Source organism: Archocentrus centrarchus, chromosome 21 (genome assembly GCF_007364275.1).
Source record: "Archocentrus centrarchus isolate MPI-CPG fArcCen1 chromosome 21, fArcCen1, whole genome shotgun sequence".
Classification (NCBI taxonomy): domain Eukaryota; kingdom Metazoa; phylum Chordata; class Actinopteri; order Cichliformes; family Cichlidae; genus Archocentrus; species Archocentrus centrarchus.
The window spans coordinates 29,697,498-29,721,600 of record NC_044366.1 but is presented as its reverse complement, the minus strand read 5'-3'; the positions used below and the strand labels follow the sequence as shown (position 1 = coordinate 29,721,600).

Genomic DNA, 24,103 nt, shown 5'->3' with positions numbered 1-24,103 from the left:
ACATGTCATTGACAGAATGAACAATCCTGTTCTCCATCAAAGAAGTCAACTGGTTGATACACACACACAACATTTGGCATTTGATACATTTTACTAAATTCATTTTATGTGTTTAAAATCCACAGTGCTAAAAAATAACCTGTGCCAAATGGAAAAAGAAAGAAAAATGTTAAATGCAGGCATACAAGCTGATTAGACTCCAAACATTACCAGCAACTGTGGTGGAAAAAATAAGTTGAGCTCTGAAACCAAACTGATTTTTTGATGATTTATTGAAAGTAAAGAATTAACCTTTGCAAAGGGATCAATACAGCACGAACAGCCTTCGCACCGGCATTGACCAAAGTACAGAAGTAACACACATTCCTTTATACTATTGTGTTGATACAATCTTGTTCCACTATCCATGGGGAGTTCAGATTCCCACCACCAAGTAGCACCTGCATGATAACAAGTGCGCCATGGCCTTGGACACAGCCTACAGTCAAGTTGTTTTTCTCATCTTCACACACTTGGTCTTTGTGCTAGAAAATTACAATTATATACCAAAGAAGTACACAGAGGTTATTTGAGTTGAAAAACAAATTTTCCATTACACAACAGTTTAAGAAGTTGTTTATTTTTGCTCTATGGCCAGTACACACTTGATCAATAGAAGAACAGACATTAACATTACCTTATATAAATGTCATAGTATATGAAATCAGATGATACGTCATGTCTCGTTTGCAGTAAAATTACAATTGAAATGATCATACATCGACTAATAGTGTAATAATATCAGTGTTTTTTAACTAGGCATAACAATATCTTGAGATGTTTGGAAATTTCACTCATTTTGAGTCCATATATAATTGGATTTAAAAGAGGATGAAATAAAATCGATTGAAAGCTTAATATCAAACGAAGAGTTTTTGATAAATCAGATTCCAGTCTCATTATAATTGCATCAAAACCAATAAAACAGGAGAAGTTGATTAACACCAGCAAGTGGGGTAAACAGGTCTTTGCAGCTTTTTTCCTCACTTCTCTACAACTTTGGTAAGATATCCTAAGAATCCTGATGTATGAAAAAAGTATGAAAAGCAGAGGCAGAAGGCCAATATTTATCAGCGTGACTACACCATATATAGATATTGCTACTGAGGGCACACACTGAAGCTTGTAAAATGAATTGTTACAAAAAATTACTGTCAGGGTAAAGCTACAGAGTTTTACATTAGAATACAACACAATTGACACTGCAATCTCAAAAGCAGGTATAACCCAAGCTAAAACCAGACAGACATGTACAGTTATTTTATTCATGATAACTGGATATTGCAGGGGTTTGCATATAGACACATACCTGTCATAGGCCATGGCTGCCAACAGTAAAAACTCTGAACCAGTCGAGGTGTAATATGAAAAAGCTTGGAAGAGACAAAGTGGATATGATAAAACCTGTTTTTCAGACAAAACATCAGATAAAAGCTTTGGATAAATAGTTGTGCTGTAAAGAACAGAGTTGATTAATAAAGCTGCAATGAAAATGTACATTGGCTCATGAAGGTTTTTGTGAGTCCAGATAATGCACACTATAGTGGAATTACAGCAGAGTATCAGAATATAAAGTGTGAATATGACGACAAAATAAAGATATCTGTATCTGTGCAATTCTACAAACCCACCAAGAGTTAATAATGTTACATTTAATTCAACATCCATTGAATGAACCAAAATGTTATCAGCTGTAGAATTAGATCACATAACAGGTTTCATGAATAACAAATAAAAAGACAAGTCTTAATAATTAATTGGAGTATTCTAGTAATATAAATTCTGCACTGAACTACAAAGGTGAGTGACTGAGTCTGTGGCTTCATTTTATCAGAAAATCTTCCATCCTCTATGGATCTCATTAAGTTCTCCACTAACATGTAAACAACTTCAGCAAACCTGACCAGCTGACATTTAGAGTCCTACATTCTTTACTGTGTTTCCCTATACATTTTTTTTTAATCTATGGAGGTATTATAAGCTTCTTAGCATAAGCAGAAAGTCATCAGGATGAATAAAGCTAAAGAAACACCTTAAACAAAGGAGGCCTTTTACGTACTTCCTTGTTTCCATACATGAATAAGGATGAACAAAGTGCTTTAACTTGAATGATGCGGTGGTTTTGCAAACCTTTTTCTATTTTTTTTTTTTAATTTAATAAGGGCCTCAGAAAAAAAAATCTTGACAGGTACCCTGGGCAATGTGGCCATGCAACTGAAACATGCAGGAAACTGAAATACCATATACCATTTGTGCAATCTGCTACAGGCTGAGGTATCTGTCAGCCGGTATTCTTTTAATACATCACTGGCCCTTGTAATGTGTGTGTGTGTGTATGTGTGTGTGTGTGTGTGTGCGCGTGCGTATGTCTGTGTGCGCATACGTGCAGTATTCATGCACATGTGAGGATGTGCATGTGATCCCTCCGAAATCCAACGTGGTGAGCCCAACTCATCAGACAAGATTTTTTTTTTCATTTTACAAAAAGTAACCAAGAATAAAAGCACCTCAGTGAAAGCCAGCATCCAGACCCCTAAACAAGGACCAAGAGAGTTGCAGAAACCAAACGAGGTAGTGTGGTAAGTCCAAACGTCACAACACAGGATGGCGACAAGAACTTAAGTGTCTGCAACCTGCATCAAAGGCCAAGAAGCAGTGGAAACCCCCTTTCCAAGGCAGAAACATGCAGGAAGGTCTCCATCAGCACCTGGGGCCCTCGCAAAGACCAACAGAGGCTGAGAACACAACCCGGTCCCACCCAGGCAGCGCGGGCACCCAGAAAAGGAACCCAAAGCACCACACAAGCTGAGGGACAGTGAACAGACCCAAAGGCTAGGAGGGACACCAGCCAGCACAACCCGGGCACCCAGGCACAGCCCCAACAGCACAGGACGACCCAGCCCACAGGATGGAGTCTATAGATTTATGATTCAAGTCTGTTCCTCGATTTCCCGAGTAGGGAACATCTATAAATTATTATTATAATTTATGCATTTTCCAATTGCCTGATTGGAATTTATTTATTTTTAAGTGTGAGCCTCACCTACCCATGTAAAGTGACTAGTGAGATGCATTAAAATGAAAGGCAGGTGAGAGTGAGGCGGGGGGGGTGGGTGCTGATGCACATTTCTGTAGATGGCCTTATCTGCTATGTGACCTCCCCTTACCAATTCAGCCTGCTCTCAACACCTGTAGTGAGAGATACAGTGCTCTACATAAATACAGTTATTATGAATCTTATGTGTATGCTTAGCTAGTGCTATGCATTAAAAGAAGAGTGACATGTGAAGCTAATCCAACCCAGGGGGGGACCAGAGGGCAAAGGCAGAGCCAACAAAAGGTATTTGCTGACAGGAAGAAATCAGGATTCTAGAGTTATATTTAAGGAATTAACAAGTGGAGACTATGGAGGTCATGTTTCAATAAAATGTGTCATCCTGTTTTTTAAGGAGGCAGATACTCTTTCCACTGATATGTGCTCAATCAGGAGATTTAACCAGTGATTAATATTAAGCAGTCGTTTATCTTTCCAGTTAACAAGTATTGTTTTCTTTGCGATGACTAAATCTGTGAGTGTGACTTCAGCTTGTTTGGTTGGAAGATCGATTGAAGTTATTTCACCAAGCAAGCGCAAATGAGGAGATAATGGGATTCTGCAGCTCAAGATAGAGGAAAGTTTTTGTGTGACTTCAAGCCAAATGTTCTGGACAGGTGAGCAAAGCCATAATACGTGAAAATAAGTATCTGTGGTGTTTTAAGTACACTGAGTGCAAATCTCAGACTCTGAGAAACCCATTTTATTCAACATGTGCTGTGTGTTATAGGTTCTGTGCAGAATTTTGTATTGAAGAAGCTGTAAATTGCATTTTTTGTCATTGAAAATGTATGTTTACAAATCTGTGTCCAATAATCAGGTTCTAAAGACAGTGGAAAGTCTTTTTCCCATTTGGAGATGGGTAAACATGTTGAGTCTGTGACTGAAATAATTTATAGAGTTTAGAAAAAAAAACCAAGAGCGACAGCGAAACAGTTCAGGAGGTTGGCTGCAGGGCCAGCGGCAGTGACAAGGCAAAACAGGAGGCCATCCGCTATTCCAGCAGCGGTGACTTCCAGGAAGCTTGGCAGGTAGTTGAGGAAAGAGGCAATAGAACACCTTGGGCTTGGGATGCTCGGACTGAGCTAGAGCCTCTGGACATGGCTCTGGACATGGCACTGGACGAGGCGCAGACTGAGTGGGACCACCAGGACCACCAGGCGCTGGACGAGGCTCAGACAGAGTGGGCCGACCAGGACCAACAGTCACGGGGTACTCAGATGTAGCGGGACCACCAGGCACAGGGTGCTTGGACGGAGCGGGACCACAAGGCGCTGGGCACTCGGATGGAGCGGGACCCTCTGGCTCTGGACACTCAGATGGTGCTTGACCCTCTGACTCTGGACACTTGGACAAAGCAGGACCCTTTGGCTCTGGGCGCTCAGCTGGCTCGGAAGACTCTAGCTGAGGGGCTGCTACAGCTGGTGTGGACTCTGGCTGTGAAGCTGCTGCAGCTGCAGACACTGAAGACTCTGGCTGTTGGTAATATGTGCATATGACGCTTGCTTAGACTAATCATTGTATTTACAATTGTGATAATGGTGTGCACATTTCAAGCAAAAGAATCATGGATAGCGAAGGGTAGGGGTTATTGATATAGATCAGACATCTAGGTCAAAGGAGGGACATTCATATCATGATATGCATCTTAACCACAACCCTGCAGTGTGCAGACTAACTGCACAGTGTAAGATGTAAGGACTCAGTAGTGTCAGAGCTTTGTTTACCTGTGTTAGAAGTGCTTTTCTTTGGAATAGCAGCTTTGCTAGTGAACTGTGTTCTTTACAGTACAAATATTTACCCAGAACTTCTGACTTTTTATCTGAAAAACATATATCATATTCAGCATGTCTCTTTCAGGTTTTTCATAATGTATGCTCTAGTTTGTTTAGAAATCTTTCCTATGACAGATAAGTGCTATATGTAAACCTCTGCAATATCCAACCATCATGAGAAAAAACACTGAATATTTTCCTGGTTTTAGCGTTGTCATGGTCCTGGGCCTTTGGCCTGGTGCTTTATGTTTATTTTTGATATTTTGATATGTGTTATGATGTTTTCCTTGTGTTATGCTCCAAGTTTTGATTCCCCATGGGCTCTTTGATTTTGTATGTTGGTGTGCTTATTGTTTATGCTGTTCATGTACCCTAGCCCTGTTCCTTGTGTTTTGTTACTTCCTGTTTTGTTTTGGTATGTCTTTGGTCCTTGTGCTTTAGGTTTAGTTTTGCTTCCTGCTTCCTTCCCTCCCAGCTGTTTCCCATTAGCCCTGCTCCTGGTGTGTATATATTGTCTAGGTTCTCATCAGTTCTTCGTCAGGTCGTTACATGTTTGACGTATATATTTCAATGTAGCTACCCATTATGGAGGCAAATTAATTAAAAATTCTCTGGTGTCAAGAATCAAATGTATACTGAGTGTTTGTTGATATGCAATATGTTACATTAATGTCACAGAGGTAAATGAAAGAACATCCCACAAGTCCTGCTCATTGTAGCCACTGAGTCATGATTAGCTGTTTAGAGACTAGATGTAGTCAGGCCACTCTTCTGAGGCTTGTCCTGTTGTTACATGCAGCACAGGTGAGACAAATGCAAGGTCATGAAAGCAAATTACTTCATTTGCTTGGAAATTACACACACTCGTTGCCACATCATGACATTTTTTGGATTGCTAGATACAGCTATATATAATAACCCATAAAATATTTTCAGTTTATCAGTGGTAAAAGATGAAAGTAGCTGCAGATCAAATGCATGAAAATAACATTGATCGAAAGAGTGTTATTTATTACTGGGAAAAGTTTCAGAGCTTTGCAATACAGGTGTCTGCTTTTAATCACATTGTAAACTGATGACTCCTCTTCATTCATTTTCAGAGTTCAATTGCTGAACACATTTACTGCTTTTTAAATTGTAGTGTATTCACTTCACTGATAGCCTCAAATTTTTTCATCTTGATCAGTCTTGTGAACAAATACTGGACCATGTTATGCTAATGTTGTGATGTTACAAATCCAGCTTACATATGTATCTTGAACACATATTGAAGAACACCTGAGAGAACAAAACTCAGAAAATAAATGTCAAAAAAGGGAGTAACCACAATTTTTGTGCACGGAGTGCCACTTCAGAAACTATTATTATCCCTTCACTTTTTGCAAACATTCAGTATAAATAATTTTAAACTGATGCCACTGGCTCTGAATCTGTGAAAGGTTAGAAAGCAATGTCTTAAAAAGTTTGAAGCCAACTGAGTAATCAATCCATCAGTAGGGACCTTTTCTGAGGAGGTGACCAATAACTCATTTTAACAGTGCTTCGAAAGTCCTCTGCAAACATAAAAGAACCTTTCCAAAGACCAGTCATCTCCATATGGCATGGCATTGGGCTGTTGCTTAGCGGTCTGTTTTTTATTCTTTGATATCTTGTTTAATGTATTATGTTGTGTTTTCTATTTTGGTTCTTGGGTTCCTGGTTTATTGTTTAGCTGTGGATTAGTTTGTGTGTCGGTTTCAGTAGGGATTTTGTGTTAATGTGTTTAGTCACTTCCTGTGTTATTTTGGTAGTGATTTTGGTCAGTTCTTTTTCATGTTGTTATCAGTAGCTTCCCCTTGTCAGTGGTGTGTCTGTCTATTTTTGGTTTTGCATGGTGCCTTTAGTTCAGCTTCTGAGATTTTGGACTTTGCTTTTGATTCCCTGCAATAAAGTAATGCAAGCTTATGCCTGTCTCTGGAGTACTGTGTTTGGGTCCAGCCCTACCTGCCACAACGTTCGCTATTACATGGTAACCCTCTGCCCAAAAACCTTCTTTGTAAAAGGCACATGGGAGACCAAAGTGTTTTTTTTTTGTCTTTTTTAAATTAGCTTTGAAATGAATGGAGTGCTGGCAAACACTTACTTGAAATAATTATAGTTCAGAATGGCACCCACCATCCCAACAGTAAAGCTTGATGGTTGCAATTTTATGCTATAACAGGTACTTTTCACCAGTTTTATGTTCCCTATCTCTTCCTAGATGAGTGCAGTATTCATGATGAAACTTTGCATAAACATCACCTGTGAGTGCCAACATCTATATGGCGTTCACAGATATTTAATACAAATCCCACAGTCATATCTAATTGTACATATAAAAGTTCAGCTGTGTACCAAGCGGCAGTTTCATGACTGTTTTCACCCTGTGCAAGTTTGTCAATGTTCAGTGTGTTACGCATTTTGTATGCTATGTATTTTTAATGGTCAGAGCAAATTCTTAATCTTCCCATTGCAGCTGAGCATCCACTGATTATTGATCACATTATTGAAATGAGCCACTATAAAAATGCTTAAAGTCTAGAAAATAATGCAGCAGAGCCGACGATAACAATGTGGGGATAAGAAGATGAGATTTGGGTGAACATCATCATGCCATGAGACACTTAATGAAGCAGCCCATAATGTTAAAGTTATTTTATTAAATAATTTTAATAAAGGCTTCTTTTTACATATTTATATAGCTCAAAAATTGCATCTAACAGATGCTATATAATTTATGTCATTAGAATTAAGAAAAAGTAAACATGATTTTCTTGACAGTTATTGTTTATTAATTTAACACCAACACAATGATGAATGGGTGAATGTGTCCAAACTTTTGACTGGTACTGTACATGTCATTGACAGAATGAACAATCCTGTTCTCCATCAAAGAGGTCAATTGGTTGATACACACGCACAACATTTGGCATTTGATACATTTTATTAAACTCATTTTATGTGTTTAAAATCCACAGTGGTAAAAATAACCTGTGCCAAATAGAAAAGAAAGAAAAATGTTAAATGCAGGCATACAAGCTGATTAGACTCCAAACATTACCAGCAACAGTTTAAAATGTTATGGCCATTACACACTTGATCAATAGAAGAACAGACATTAGCATTTCCTTATAAAAATGTCATAGTATATGAAATCAGATGATACTTCATGTCTCATTTGGAGTACAATTACAATTGAAATGATCATACATCGGCTAATAGTGTAGCAATATCAATGTTTTTTAAACAGACACATCAATATCTTGAGATGTTTAGAAATTTCACTCATTTTGAGTCCATATATAATTGGATTTAAAAGAGGATGAAAAACAATTGACTGAAAAGTTAATATCAAACGAAGAGTTTTTGATAAATCAGATTCCAGTCTCATTATAATTGCATCAAAACCAATAAAACAGGAGAAGTTGATTAACACCAGCAAGTGGGGTAAACAGGTCTTTGCAGCTTTTTTCCTCACTTCTCTACAACTTTGGTAAGATATCCTAAGAATCCTGATGTATGAAAAAAGTATGAAAAGCAGAGGCAGAAGAACAATATTTATCACCGTGACTACACCATATATAGATATTGCTACTGAGGGCACACACTGAAACTTGTAACATGAATTGTTACAAAAAATTCCTGCCAGAGTAAAGCTACAGAGTTTTACATTATAATACAACACAGCTGACACTGCAATCTCAAAAGCAGGTATAACCCAAGCTAAAGTCAAACAGACATGTATAGTTATTTTATTCATGATAACTGGATATTGCAGGGGTTTGCATATAGACACATACCTGTCATAGGCCATGGCTGCCAACAGTAAAAACTCTGAACCATCCAAGGTGTAATATACAAAAGCTTGGAAGAGACAGAGTGGATACGATATAACCTGTTTTTCAGACAAAACATCAGATAAAAGCTTTGGATAAATAGTTGTGCTGTAAAGAACAGAGTTGATTAATAAAACTGCAATGAAAATGTACATTGGCTTATGAAGGCTTGTGTGAGTCCAGATAATGCACACTATAGTGCAATTACAGCAGAGTATCAGAATATAAAGTGTGAATATGACGACAAAATAAAGATATCTGTATCTGTGCAATTCTACAAACCCACCAAGAGTTAATAATGTTACATTTAATTCAACATCCATCGAATGAACCAAAATGTTATCAGCTGTAGAATTAGATCACGTAACAGGTTTCATGAATAACAAATAAAAAGACAAGTCTTAATAATTAATTTGAGTATTCTAGTAATATAATTTCTGCACTACAAAGATGAGTGACTGAGTCTGTGGCTTCATTTTATCAGAAAATCTTCCATCCTCTATGGATCTCATTAAGTTCTCCACTAACGTGTAAACAACTTCAGCAAACCTGACCAGTTCATATTTACAGTTCTATGTCCATTATTGTGTTTCCCTATACATTTTTTTTAATCTATGGAGGTATTATAAGCTTAATAGTATAGGCAGCAAGTCCTCAGGGTGGATGAAAAAATGCAAAAAAAGAAAATGATTGGGTGGATGGAAGGTATGGTCTGAAAAAGTTTATGTAGACTTTTGCCACAGTGCACAACATTTTTGATTGTAAGGGGTGTGTTTATTACATCTTAGTTTGACCCAAACCAATGATGTTAAATCACTCAATGTTTTTCTCTTGATGATGAGAATTTTTGATGATGATGAGTAGTAGTTAACACATTTGCTTGTCAAATGAAAGGTTGCTGTTTTGATTCCATCTAGAGATACAAATCCCCTTTGAGGTTGCATCAGGAAGGACATCCGGCATAAACCTTTGCCAAATGAAACATGTGGAGCTACCCACTGTGGTGACCCAAGAGGCACCCAGGAGGCATCCTAGTCAGATGCCCGAGTGAGCCACCTCAACTGGCTCCTCTCGATGTGGAGGAGCAGCGGCTCTACTCTGAGCCCCTCCCGGATGGCCGCACTCCTCACCTTATCTCTAAGGGACAGGCCAGCCACCCTTCGGAGGAAGCTCATTTCTGCCACTTGTATTCGCAATCTTATTCTTTCGGTCACTACCCAAAGCTCGTGACCATAGCTGTGGGTAGGGACGTAGATCGACCAGTAAATCAACAGCTTCACTTTTACGCTCAGCTCCCTCTTCACCACGACAGACCGTACAGCATCAGCATCACTGCAGACGCAGCCCCGATCCGTCTGTTGATCTCCTGTTCCCTTCTCCCGTCACACGTGAAGAAGACTTGAGGTCTTCTTCACGTGTGACGGGAGAAGGGATACTTAAACTCCTCCATCTGGGGCAGGAACTCGTCCCTGAGCCAGAGGGCATTCCACCCTTTTCCGGCTGAGGACCATGGCCTCAGACTTAGATGTGCTGATTCTCATGCCCTGGTGAAATCCAACACCCAGAGGAAACAAATGTGACTTATTGCCAGCTATATGGACCAAGCTCTCGCTGCAGTTGTACAGGGACTAAATGGCCGGCAACAACAAGCCAGACACCCCATACTCCCGCAGGACCTCCCACAGGATAACCTGAGGGATGCAGTCGAATGCCTTCTCCAAGTCCACAAAACACATGTAGACTGGTTGGGCAAACTCCCACGCACACTCTAATATCCTCAAGAGGATGAAGAGCTGGTCCAGCATTCCATGACCAGGACAAAAACTGCATTGTTCCTCTTGGATCTGGGGGTTGACTAATGTACAGACCCTCCTTTCCAGCACCCTGACATACACCTTACCGGGGAGTCTGAGGAGTAGGGGCCCCGAAAGTTGGAGTACACACTCCAGCCTCCCTTCTTAAAGATGGGACCATCACCCTGGTCTGCCAGGCCAGTGGCACCACCCCAGATCTCCACACCTCTGCAACATCCAGAGCCTTCAGGAACTCAGGACGAATGTCATCCACCCCAGCAGCCCTGCCACCAAGGAGTTGTTTAGCCACCTCAGTGACCTCACCCCCAGTGATGGGTGAGTCATCCCCCTCATCCCCAGACTCTGCTTCCACCATCTGACAATAGTCTCAGTTGAAGTCAGCAGCACTCCACTCATAGTATAAACCATGTGAGTAGAGCACCGCTTTCCCCTCCTGTGTCACCTGACAGTTTGCCAGAATCGCTTCGATGCTGCCCAAAAGTCTTTTTCCATAGCCTCACTGAACTCACCCGAGTTTTTGCTTTGGCCACTGCCCGAGTTTCATTCTGCTTAGCCTGTCGGTACCTGTCAGCTGCCTCCAGAGTCCCACAGGCTAGCCCAGTAAGACTCCTTCTTCAGCTTGATGGCTCCCTTCACCTCCGTTGACCACCATCTGGTTCGGGGATTACCACCACAACAGGCACCAACAACCTTGCAGTCACAGCTCTGAGCAGCAGCCTCAACAATGGAGGTGTGGAACATGGTCCATTCGGACTCAATGTCCTCAGCCTCCCTCAGAATGCTGTCAAAGTTCTGCTGGAGGTGGGAGTTGAAGATCACACGGAGTGGGGCCTATACCAGGCATTCCCAGTGCACCCTCATAAAACGTTTAGGTGTGCTGGGTCTGTCCAGCATCCTCCCCCGCCACCTGATCCAACTCACCATCAGATGGTGATCACTTGACAGCTCAGCTCCTCTCTTCACCCGAGTGTCCAGAACATACGGCTGCAGATCTGGTGATACGATTACAAAATCGATCATCGACCTAGGGTGCCCCCACTGCCATGTGCACTTATGGACATCCTTATGTTCGAACATGGTGTTGGTTATAGACAAACTGTGGTTTGCACAGAAGTCCAATAACAAGACACCATCCTGGTTCAGATCGAGCAGGCTGTTCCTCCCAGTCACGCCCCTCCAGGTCTCATTATCATTGCCCACGTGAGTGTTGAAGTCCCCCAGCAGGATGATGGAGTCACTGGATGGAGCACCCTCAAGCACCCCACCCAGCGACTCCAAAAAGGGTGGGCACCCTGAACTGTCATTTGGCGCATTAGCGCAAACAACAGTCAGGACCTATACCCCGGCCCAAAGGTGCAGGGAAGCAACCCTCTCGTCTACCGGTGAAAACTCTGACGTACATGCAGCAAGCCGGGGGATACAAGAATACACACCCGCCGCCTCTCCCTCTGGGCTGCTCCAGACTGAAACAGAGACCAGCCCCTCTCTAGGAGACTGATTCCAGAGCCCAGGCCATGCGCTGAGGTGAGCCCGACTATATCTAGCCGGTATCTGTCAACCTCACACACTAGCTGAGGCTACTTCCCCACCAGAGAGGTGACATTCCATGTCCCAATAGCCAGTCTCGATAGCTGGCAATTGGTCCACCCGGGCCTCAGCCCTTGGCCACCGCCCCAAAAACACTACGCATGATGCCTCTTGTGGGTGGTGGGCCTACAGAAGGGCGGGTCCATGTCACCTCTCCGGGGTGCACCCGGCCGGGCACCACAGGCTAATGATTGGCCACCAGATGCTCTCCCTCGGGCTCCCTCCCTAGGCCTGGCTGCAGGTTGGGGCCCCGGTAACCCTATCCCGGGAAGTGTAAACAGTTCCCTTGTTGCCATTTCCATAGGGGTCTTCTGAACACCTCTTTATCTGGCCCCCCACCCAGGACTAATTTGCTATGGGACAAGCCCCCAGACAACATAGCTCCTGGGATCACAAACTCCTCCACCATGATAAGGTGGCAATTCACATAGGAGCATCATCAAACCAATAAATAAATAAACCAATAGATAAGTATATACATGGCTAACTAAAGCAGAGATTGGCCATGGATGTGGTCAAATAGTGAGTTTCTCTGAATGACTGGGCGTCCACACAGGAAACAAATAGTGATATAAAGACCAGAGACCACAGAAGCTCAATGTAACTGTCAAGTAACTGTCAGGTTTGGGCTGTGGCAAGCGTGGCAGAGGACCCCAATGCAGGACTCAGACGAGGAGTTTGAAATTCCTTAAAGCTTTATTTATAAAGCCTGGCTTGACATAGGACATAGCTTGACGTAACTTGAAGCATAGACATGAACTCGAAGCATAAACATGAACATAACGCACACAGCAGTATGGAAGCTCGTTTCCGCCACTAAAAAAAAAAAAATCGCCATCCATAACTCGAAATTTCAAGAAAATAACTCAAAATTTTGAGTTATTAACTCGAAATTTTGAGTTAATAACTCGAAATTTCAAGAAAATAACTCAAAATTTCGAGTTAATAACTCGAAATTTTGAGTTAATAACTCGAAATTTCGAGTTAGCAAAGCCAATCAAGATGCGTGGTGATGGTACGTCATTTCCTTGTTACGGAAATAAAACCCGGAAGACACCAGTTATCAATGCTACAGCTAAGCTACCAGTACAGATCCGATCATGAATGAGCAAATTGCTAAGTACTTTCAGCGAGGATTTACAAACGATGAAATCCTTGCGTTATTAGCTGAATCACATGGCATCATTATCAGCAAACGCACCCTCGAAAGGATCTTACACAAGAACAGACTTTGGCGCAGAAAGAACAAAACTGAGGTGGAAGAGGTGGCGGCTTTTATACAAGCGCAACTGGAAAACTCAGGTCAGTCACATGGATATCGCTGGATGCACCAGAAGTGTTGGATGAATGGAATTGTGACTGACAGAGAAACAGTTCGTCTTCTGCTCCGTTTACTCGACGGTGAAGGTGTGGATTTAAGGTCCCGTAGACGACTGCGGAGGCGAGTGTATCATAGCAGAGGCCCCAACTATGTGTGGCACATCGACGGATACGATAAGCTTAAGCCATTTGGAATTGCAATAAGTGGATGTATTGACGGCTTCTCAAGGAGCGTTATATGGCTTGAAGCTTACAAGACAAATAATGACCCCAGAGTGATTGCTGGTTACTACATGGATGCCGTGATTCAACATGGTGGATGCCCTGATCGAGTGAGATTAGATTTAGGAACAGAAAACGTCCATGTGGCCCAGATGCAAAGGTTTTTACATTTTTCAGACAGTGATTCAGAAACTGATCATGTCACTTTTGGAGCAAGTACAGGAAATCAGCATGTTGAAAGATGGTGGCTAATCTTACGAAGTCAGTGTGTCCAGTACTGGATCGACCTGTTTGACAAACTAAGAGAGGATGGACACTTCTCAGACTCGTTCTTGGACAAATCATTGGTCCAGTTCTGCTTTCTTCACATTATACAGGTGAGTTTACCTACTGATATCTGTTGTAACTGACTGTTTTAGCAGCATACATGGCCTTTGGCATATTGCTGAAATACTGTATACATTAAAGTACACATGAAAATTATAGTTTTAAATCTGATCTCTTTTTTTCAGATAAATATATTAAAATGAATATCAAGGTACACATATTACAAATTCATTATGTGGGTTTATATGTGTCTCTGAAATTGATCATTTATAGTGGGCCAAAACTAATAAATAAATAAGAATTCAAATCCCCATATTATACATATACAGTTTTAGCTAAAAATAAATTAAAATGCATACATCATGATCTAAGCCACAACTGTGCCTATGTATATACATTAACATGTTGTGCATTGTACTGTGTATAACTGTGCATGTGACAAATAAACACTATCTTAATCTTAAAAATAGTGAAATTAGAACAAAGTTTGCATTACAAAGGTACAATAATGGTGTCACGTAATCTAACATAATTTATGCAGAAGTTAGTTGTTTTTTGTACATGTTTAAATTAAAAATGTTACTTGTGTGTATTTTTGTCATCAAGGAGGAATTAAACGAAGTTGCTTTGGCTTGGAACGACCACAGAATACGCCCAGTCCACAACTCCCGCAGTCCTCATGGTCGACCGTCTTTTATGTATGCCCTCCCAGACATCTATGGAGCGAGAGACTGTCTCCAGCATGTCAATATGGAGAAAGTTGAAGCCTGCCTTGAAGAATGTGTGTTCAAAGACTTTCCATGTGATGAGGATGTCTTTCATCTCTGTGTAGAACTGATGGCTGAACATGCTCTGGGCTTCACAAATGATGTGTTTGATACAGTGGATCTGTATGTACAACTAAGGCAGCTCATGCTTGCTCAGTTGGAGACATTGCCTTAAAGGTTATACCTATTTATGCATTTGACAGAGCTGTTGAAAGCACATGTCCTTTAACCTTTGTGCTTCCTTAGGAACAGTTAGTCCTCTGGCTTAGAAGAATAAAAATTAAAAAAAAAAAAGTAATTCACACTGTATAGTATATAGAGTATAGTGTATAGTGTGAATTACTTTTTTTTTTTTTTTTTTATTCTTCTTATTTATATGTGTGTGTATATATGGTTGCAGGTACAAAAAACATTTCACTGTGCATTGTACTGTGTATAACTGTGCATGTGACAAATAAACACTATCTTAATCTTAATCTAGTCTTTTTTTTGTTGTTATTTCTACAGTAATTGTTGTCTGCACAAAGAGAACATCCCAGTTTTTTCATGTACAAAGGCTTAAATCTTACACATGCTGCCTGTCAAACCTGGTATTTGGAGATCATTAAGGTAAAGTGATATGTCTCATGGTGGATTTATGATTTTAGCTTTCTGAAGATATTTTTTTTAATCCTTGTTCACTTGTATCTCATTTTTGATGTCTCTTAATTTTATTTTTTTCTGATAATGTTAAATTACTAATTTGGTTGTCTAGATTTTTTTATATAGAAAATCTAGCTTATAGATGAGCTTAACTAAGCAAGGTGATGATTGTCTGTCCAAAAATATATATAAAAATGAACTGAGCTCTGTCATTGTAGTCTCCTTGAATACTTTATTATAATACACAAATCTCAAAAACAGGGACACTTAGCAATTAACATTTAATCCAGAGCAGTAAGTTAAAAAAAAAGTGACTACACAAATCAAAAATGTGCAAAACTTGTAAAATATCAAAGAATTTAAGATAAGAACAGGTAAAATGGCAAGATTTTACAAAGATGTCCTAAACTTTCTGAAATAAGAACATAGTGGCCTAAAATTCTATGAACCAAAAACATTAAGGTTTAAAGCTGAAAAAATGTTGGGGAAAAAAGTTAATAAGAAAAATCAGTCATGCAGTGCAATGAAAGAAGGGAGAAACAAGACTTTTATCCCTCCTGATACATCAAGAAACAACCCCCAGCTGAGCACTTGTTGATTTCACTTAAGTCCAAAATAAAAATATATCAATTATGCTTTATGGCCACTCATTTTAGCAACATAGTCACCATAACCCAGATGGCTGAATAGAGGTGCACAAAAAATAACTATTGAATTACTGGCATATAATATAAAACTGAACTTGTAAACATTAAAACTTGTGCATTATAATAGAACATGTTAGATATATTAACTATATTACTGCAGGGGTCTCAAACTGTAACTTCTGAGGAGCCACTATAATCTCACTTTATAACATTAGATAACTAAACTGTCAGATTTAAATTAAGTTTTTCCTTCTTTTTTTGGATTGAGTATGGCTAATGAAATTATAGAAAAAATTTATAAATGTGTAAAGATACTTTGATTTTTAACTTGGTATGCGCAGATGCTGAATGAGGCAATAGGAATTTTTATAAAAAGGCCTCCAGGCTGCCACTTTGACACCTCTGCAGAAGTGCATTAATCAAGTGTTTTCAAAACATATTGCCGTGTAATAAGAACACACACAAATAAATTCAAGTCTCTAATTTTGTACCTCAAGTTGAATTCAATTAGTGTTTCACCAATAACTTTCTCAGGAATCAGTTTTGAAACATGTGATTCACATTGTAACAGTTCTGTTTTAGTGCACAACTCAAATACAATCTCTTGTACAAATCTGTGGGTCCAGATCCAGTGTTTGTGAATTAAAGTATTAGATAATGTCCATGACCCACACATTGGATTCCAACACTCTGTTCATCTCAGAACTAAAATCAGGATAGCTGTCATAATTTATTGACAGCTCCAGTACACATCCACATGTGTGTGCCACAGGTCGCCTCTGGAAACCTTCAAGTTCGTTAAATGCAACAATGATGTTCTTTCCAAGATATAAGTCTGAACCTGTGCAAAACCTAAGGAACAAGCACAAATGTTGCTTCTCAACATTCTTCACATATGTAGTTAGGTATTTCTGAATAACCTTCTGATGGGTCGTCATTGTTTCAGGAAAAGTGAAACACCCGAGAACCTTTCTCACATTTGGTTGGAGGGCTTCATATACTGAAGACAGATCACAAAGGCTTTCACCTGCAGTGCTGAGTGTTTTCGCCCACTGTTCGATGACATAGGCAGGCTCTTGGACAAGTGTTTTGTGTGCAAGCTCCATTAGGACTTCGGTAGCATTGCAGGCTGTTGGCATCCTTCTGCAGCTCTGGTTATCAAGTATGTCTACAAGTTCTTCTTGGTCCACACTGCTAAAATCTGACTGCCACGCCTCTAACACTGTACGCTCAGATTCAGGCATGAACTTGAGAAAATTCTCCACAATATCACTCTTCACATATCCAAAGGCAGCTTGTTCCAGAATGGCAGGGGCAATTTTCACAGGGAGATATTTCTCTGTGGCCCATCCAAATGCAATGATTCTGCCCACACTCTCCCACTCCTGCTGCCCAAAATCATGCCTTAAGAAGGGCACTTTGTAAGCAGTTCCAGTGGTGCACTGGTCATAGAATTCCTTCCAGAATTCTGAAAGACAGTCTCTTACAACTCCTCCATGATCATAAGCTTTTTCAGGTGTTCCATCAGGCAGTACAAGCTGGATTTTAATGTCAACATCTTCGAGATCATTAGCACTAAAATGTGAAATGAGCTCTGGCATTACCTGCCCTCTGTGAACGACTAGTACTCTTTTCATTCTCTCACTGGTTGGGCCAGGTTGTGGAGTTAAAACCAGGGTGTCGTCCAAATTTATTGACTCACTGTCAGAGACGGGTCCAACAAAAACAATGTCACTGCTGTAAGAAGAGTTATCACTTACAGCCTGCATGGAAGAGAGTGAAAGGTTATTGTCTGTAGTGTCTACAGTTTGTGTCACATCAGGGCTGACTTGTTCAAAAGGAGCAAATGAAGAAACTGTAGCAACAGTAAAAGAAGAGGAGTTTTGGTCTTGAGAAGATGATTGCAAACCTGGGCTGCTTTGGGTTTTTTTTGTGGTCAGGTAAAACCTAAGGATATTTAGTTTTGTAACATTGTACATTTCTCCAACTGTTAATCCACCATCAACTGTCATCTCTTGATAATCCTTTAGATCACATTCAAAATCTGTTAAGGGCCCCCGAACATTTCCTCCATTTGGAAAGAACAGATCTTTTGCAACCTGTAATATGTCACTTTTCTTAGCGTCCTTGCAAATTACCATTTTTCTTGTCCCTCCTCCTCGTCTAGCTCTAACCTGCTTGAAAACATCAGCATCTTCATCATAATGCATCCATCCTATTTCTATTTTTCTCTTTGTCTTCAGAGCATTTCTTTTATGGGTTGGTTCTGAATGTTCTTGCGCTGTGCTGCTGCCATCTTCAGATGTTTTTCTTTTGGACAATTTGGTTTTCAGACGTTCAAAAAGCGTCGACTTTCGGCTGTTGCCCTGCCGTCTGCAAAATCCAAATACTGCAAGGCGATCACCATATGATGGTAGATAAGTCTTCAGCTCCTCATCTGACATCAGATTTATAACACTGGCATCGATCTACAGAGGGAAAAATAATTCACTTTCACACACACACACACACACACATATATATATTTGAAAATACAATTATATATTGAATGAAAAAAGTAGTATTTAAAAGAAAAAAAAATTAGAATTATGTACCTTCTCATTCTCCAGGGTTTGTATTATTTCCTCAGAGACTTCTCTTCGTCTCAAGAAGTCAGTCAGGTCTTCCATGCTGTAAACAAGTATGTACAAATGATCACTTATGAATCCACCATATGATCATCAAGTCTCGGTGTCTAGTGTACTTAATGTAGTTGAGAAGCTTGTAATATAACTTCCTGGGTAATATACCTTCCCTGCAATTAAACACTAATCAGTGGTTCTCAAATTGTGGGGCGAAATGTCATGACAGGTGGGATGCGAATGACCTGGGAGAAAAGTCATGCGGAACATACGTTGAACATCTGATTTATTTTCACAGCGGAACGAGGAAACGTTAGCAGCTACGTTAGCACGGCGACTAGCCAAGCCAAGCTGTGCACATAGTGCCGTCATGCCGCCACTTCAACATCGACCCCCAGACCGATCTTAGCGTGTGGTGTTAAAATATTTCATATAAGTGAGGCATAACGGAAAAAATCTGCACTGATTACATACCTTTTAGATAGTTACCACTCGTTAGACTACATCTCTACCTGAAAACCCTGGCGACAATGCAGCACAGTCTCTACCCGAGTGCGGCTGTGCCCTGTGCTTCCGGTAACAAGGAAATGACGTTCCTGCATCCGTTCCTGCATCCTGATTGGCTGTGCTAACTCGAAATTTCAAGTTAATATCGCCATCTGTAACTCGAAATTTCGAGTTAATAACTTGAAATTTCGAGTTATTTTCTCGAAATTTTGAGTTAATAACTCGAAATTTTGAGTTATTAACTCGAAATTTCGAGTTATTTTCTCGAAATTTCGAGTTATTTTCTCGAAATTTCGAGTTAATAACTCAAAATTTTGCGTTACGGATGGCGATTTTTTTTTTTTAGTGGCGGAAACGAGCTTCCATACAGCAGAGAACAGACGACGTTGCGACAAGGAACTAAACAACACAGACCTTAAATACACAAAGGGATAACGGGGGAAAAGGAAACAGGTGAGAACACAGGTGAACGAAATACACTGATGAGACAAGGGGAAGTAAAACCTAAACACAAAGCACAAAGAACATAAGATCGTCAAAATAAAACAGGAAGTGACCTAACCAAATACATACAGACTTAACAAAGGGGGACTGACACACAGAGGGAATGAGAACATGACCAACTAAACACAAGACATGAGACAAGGGAGAGACACTAAGAGAAACACAGGGAGAACTAAACCAGAGCTAAGGGAAAGGGAACCTAAACACAGAAGGGCCAAGACTTAGACAACACACACAGGAGCACAGGGAAGACCAGGACTAACATGGAAAACTAAACAAAGGCAAAATACAATCCTAATAATAAACTATAACCAAAACTAGAAATAGAAATAGAACAAAACAGAACTTCACAAAAAGAACTCAAAACACTGGGCCACTGGCCCAGGATCAAGACAGTAACTGCTGGCGATGTGAAGTGGGTGAACCCCAAGTTAAATTTCTCACCCCCGAGGCAAGTGAGTTAAGCAAGTACCAGTGGAAGTTCAGGAAACTTAATATATGATGGGGTAGTAAATACATTACAGGATTACCTGGGCAACCAGAGCCTGGAATGTCCACTAGTAATCAATCAGCTACAAAGTTATGCATGATGAGTGACTCTTTTTATTTGGACAGAGCTTGTAAGAAGTGACCCAGAAGAATCTGCTTGGCCATTCGACTATTGATGAAAACAAAAAAAAAAAAAAAAGGTACAGATCCTATAAATGTAGTCTTTGTAATGAAATATGTAAGATACACATTTTATGAGCCATCTTATAGATGATGCTATAAGTTTTTGTGTGTCAGGTCCATGACCCAGCTATCATAGGGCAAGAGGCAGGGTACACCCTGCACAGATTGCCAGCCTGTCGCAGAGCTAACACAGAGACAGACAACCATACACATTCACAAATTGCCTATGGGCAATTTAGAATCACCAGTTAACCTAACCCCACTGACTGCATGTGTTTAGACAGTGGGAGGAAACTGGCATACCTGGAGAAAACCCACACAAACATGGGGAGAACACCACCCCAGACAAGGTGGAATTGAACCTAGGCAGTTCTGGCTGTGAGGCAGCAGTGCTAACCACTACGCCACTGTGCTGTGATGTTGAGTTTAGTTTTATGCAAGCTCATTAAAACTAATTCCTTTAAATTACACTGAAGAGTTAGAAGATTCAGCCATTTTACCTTGAAAAAAATGTATACTTTATTTTGCAGTAATCAAACTCCATAATGATATGATGGATCACACAAACCTACATACAAATCAAACAGAACATAATTAACTCAGAGCTACAATTGTAAGCTTTTGGTGCCAATCTAGCTTAAAGATGCAAATATCTTTTTTGATATTTTTTCATATATATAATATATTTTAAACCCCATTTCAGTTACACACAGCCACATTATATGGTTTTGAAAACACATCAGATCTCAATGTAGAAAAAAATTATGCTGGATATCCATACTGATACAGTAATGTGTTCAGAATGAAAGGCTGCCACACTGAAGATGAAGACCCTGAAAATCAAAGTGAAAAAATTAGGTGTCAGGTGTAACCTGGGTTACACGGGTTAGGCCATTTGGATGAAATTTCATTCCAGCAACTCAAAATAGTACTCAGTGTGATTGGCATCCATGTACTTGTATGGCGTTGGGCATTGTCATGAACCAGGAAGAACCCAGGAACTACTGCACCAGTGTAGGATCTAACAATGAGTCCAAGGATTTCATCCTGATAATGGCCTTCAGGGTACTGTTGCCAAGTCTGTAGAGGTCTGTGCAATATGCCTCAGCAGACCATCACTGACCCACCACCAAACCCAGCTGTTGAGTGGTGTTACAGGCAACGTAATGTTTTCCATGACTTTCGTGTTTGTCAGATATCCTCAGAGTGAACCTGCTCTCATCTGTGAAAAGCACAGGTGCCACTGGTGGACCTGCCAATCCTGATATTCTGTGACAAATGCCAATCACGCTTCACAGTGCCAGGCAGTGAGCACAGGGCCCACTAGAGGACATCGGGCTCTCAGGCCACCTTCATGAAGTCTCTTTGGACATTCATCAGTGGCCTACTGGTGGTCATTTTGTAGAGCTCTGACAGTGCTCATTCTGTTATTCCTTGCACAAAAGAGCAGATACCAGTGGGGTTAAGGACCTTCTACGGCCCTGTCCAGCTCTTCTAGCGCAACTGCCTGTCTCCTGGAATCTCCATCTCTTGAGACTGTGCTGGGAAACTTTCTGGTAACTTTCTGGTCACATCCAGGTGGAGTTTGACTAATTGTGCAACCTCTGTAGGGTCCAGGTTTTGCCTCGTGCTTCTAATAGTGACACTGACCATTTAAGGCCAAATGCAAAACTAGTGAAAAACAGAGAAGATGAGGAAGGAAAAAATGTCAGTGGCTCCATCTGTAAAAGTAGAGATCAGAAATAATCTCATCTAAAACCATTCCTGTTTTGGAGGTTGTCTCATTGTTGCCCCTCGAGTGCTCTAGAAGCTGAAACTGATTAACCAGCCCTTCTGCTACTTAACTGACTAGGTCAGTATCCAGAAGTATATATATATATATATATATATATATATATATATATATATATATATATATATATATATATATATATATACACATTTTTTTTTTTCTTTGAGAATTGTAGTTGAAAAACTGAACATGATAATAATTGTCTCAATTTCCTAAGCCTTGGTCTTTATGTCACTACACTTCTTTTGAATTTCCCCACTGAATTTGTCTCAGCTATTGGATTCTCTTGTGAAATTAAAATAAAAAATTGCTTGTAATAATGCAAACATGCAACAATGTTAGATGGAACTATTAACAAATTTATTATTCTGAAATATATATGAAGAAAGTGATATCAGGCATTTAACATCTTAATATTTGTGCACTTTTCATTTAGGATTTTAAATAATAATCTGCTCTCAGCTACAGGAGGAAAAGCTTAAACCAGATTTTTGCACATTACACTTATAAAACAAAAGCCAAAAACATTCCTTGTTTATGACAATGATTTCAAATGATCCTAAACTCTATAATCAGAGACAATAATAGGAATAAAAAAGGGAATGACTAAAGAGAATAAAAGATTTTGAAAAGCTGTAGAAGCTTATCAGTTATTAGATTGAGAAATGTGACTTCTAACATCTCGTCAATAAACAATATGCAAAAATTAAAAAATATAAATGACTAACTTCGTTTACTTTAGCTCAACAGAACAATGTTCTGAGCTGTTTTGAGATTTCTTTCATTTTCAGTCCATATATGATTGGATTGCAGAGAGGATTATATGTCACAACCTGCAGTGTCATTAAAAAACGTGCAGTTTTTGGAAACTCTGATTCCAGTCTAACTATAATCATATCATAAGTAAGCAAACAAGAATAGTTAATTAGAACTAGCACATGTGGCAAACAGGTTTGTAGAGCCTTTTTCTTTACATTTCCACAACTCTGATAAGCAACTATAATTATCTTTGTGTATGTAAAAAGTATGAAAAGCATAGGAAAAAGTGCAACATTAAATAGAACAACCATACCATATACAGAAAGTGCTCTTGATGTCACACAATAAAGATGGTTGACAGAATTGTTACAAAAAATACCTTTCAAAGTAAAGTTACACAGCGGTGTGTTTGCATTTCCTGCTATTGGCACTGCAACCTGAACAGCAGGTAGAAACCAGGCCAAAACCAGGAAGATATTGACTGTTGTTCTTCTCATGATAGTTGGATATTGCAGAGGTTTACATATAGACACATATCTGTCATAAGCCATCGCTGTCAGCAGTAATAATTCTGAAGCACTTAAAACATAAAACAGAAATACTTGAAAGAGACAGGCTTGATACAAAATGATCTGTTTTTCAGATAAAAAGTCAATCAAAAGCTTTGGGTAGATCACAGTGCTCAAAAGAACAGAGTTCAGTAACAAAGCAGCAATGAACATGTACATAGGCTCATGAAGGCTTTTGTGAATCATGATAATCCACACAATAGTGGAATTGCTGCAGATTATTAGAATATATACTGTAAACATGATCACAAAATAAAGATATCTGTATTTCTCTACTTCCACATGACCACCAAGTGCTATATATGTTAGATTCATTTCATTCATTCAGAAATTAAACACTAATATTTAAAACAGACAAAATGTGTAACAAGCAGCTTGCATACAATAGTTGACGATTGCTGTATTCATAGATATCTAAACTTGGAGTGTGTTCATCTTTAGAAAGTGAACTGTTCAAGTCAGACAAATATATAATGAAACTTCAACCTCCGTGGATCTCATTAAGTCCTCCACAAAGACCTGCTACTATGTTGCAACTTTAAACTCTGGAGACTTGAACTGACAGATTTTAGGCCTTACTTACATGGGTAC

General features: G+C 39.8%; 4 protein-coding genes across 5 annotated transcripts; all 4 read right to left on the bottom strand.

Annotated features, from left to right (window-relative positions):
* Positions 1-780: 780 nt before the first annotated feature.
* On the bottom strand, positions 781-1,707 carry LOC115800162 (olfactory receptor 6N2-like). Its single transcript, XM_030757420.1, has one exon. It carries the CDS (start codon positions 1,705-1,707, stop codon positions 781-783), a length of 927 nt encoding a protein of 308 aa, XP_030613280.1.
* Positions 1,708-8,158: 6,451 nt separating this feature from the next.
* On the bottom strand, positions 8,159-8,917 carry LOC115800161 (olfactory receptor 6N2-like). Its single transcript, XM_030757419.1, has one exon. It carries the CDS (start codon positions 8,915-8,917, stop codon positions 8,159-8,161), a length of 759 nt encoding a protein of 252 aa, XP_030613279.1.
* Positions 8,918-15,928: 7,011 nt separating this feature from the next.
* Positions 15,929-19,310, bottom strand: LOC115800271 (uncharacterized). Of its 2 annotated transcripts, none has more exons than XM_030757524.1 (3): positions 19,184-19,310; positions 18,683-18,758; positions 15,929-18,578 (listed from the first exon to the last, which is right to left on the bottom strand). In XM_030757524.1, the coding sequence occupies exon 3, from the start codon at positions 18,530-18,532 to the stop codon at positions 16,739-16,741; it is 1,794 nt and encodes a 597-aa protein (XP_030613384.1). In that variant the 5' UTR covers positions 18,533-18,578; positions 18,683-18,758; positions 19,184-19,310; the 3' UTR covers positions 15,929-16,738. The 2 variants fall into 2 exon arrangements, with proteins under 2 accessions (XP_030613384.1, XP_030613383.1); XM_030757523.1 differs by having other exon boundaries at positions 15,929-18,556.
* A 3,617-nt stretch (positions 19,311-22,927) lies between these two features.
* LOC115801114 (olfactory receptor 6N2-like) lies at positions 22,928-23,836 on the bottom strand. Its single transcript, XM_030758833.1, has one exon. The coding sequence runs from the start codon at positions 23,834-23,836 to the stop codon at positions 22,928-22,930; it is 909 nt and encodes a 302-aa protein (XP_030614693.1).
* Between the last annotated feature and the right edge of the window lie 267 nt (positions 23,837-24,103).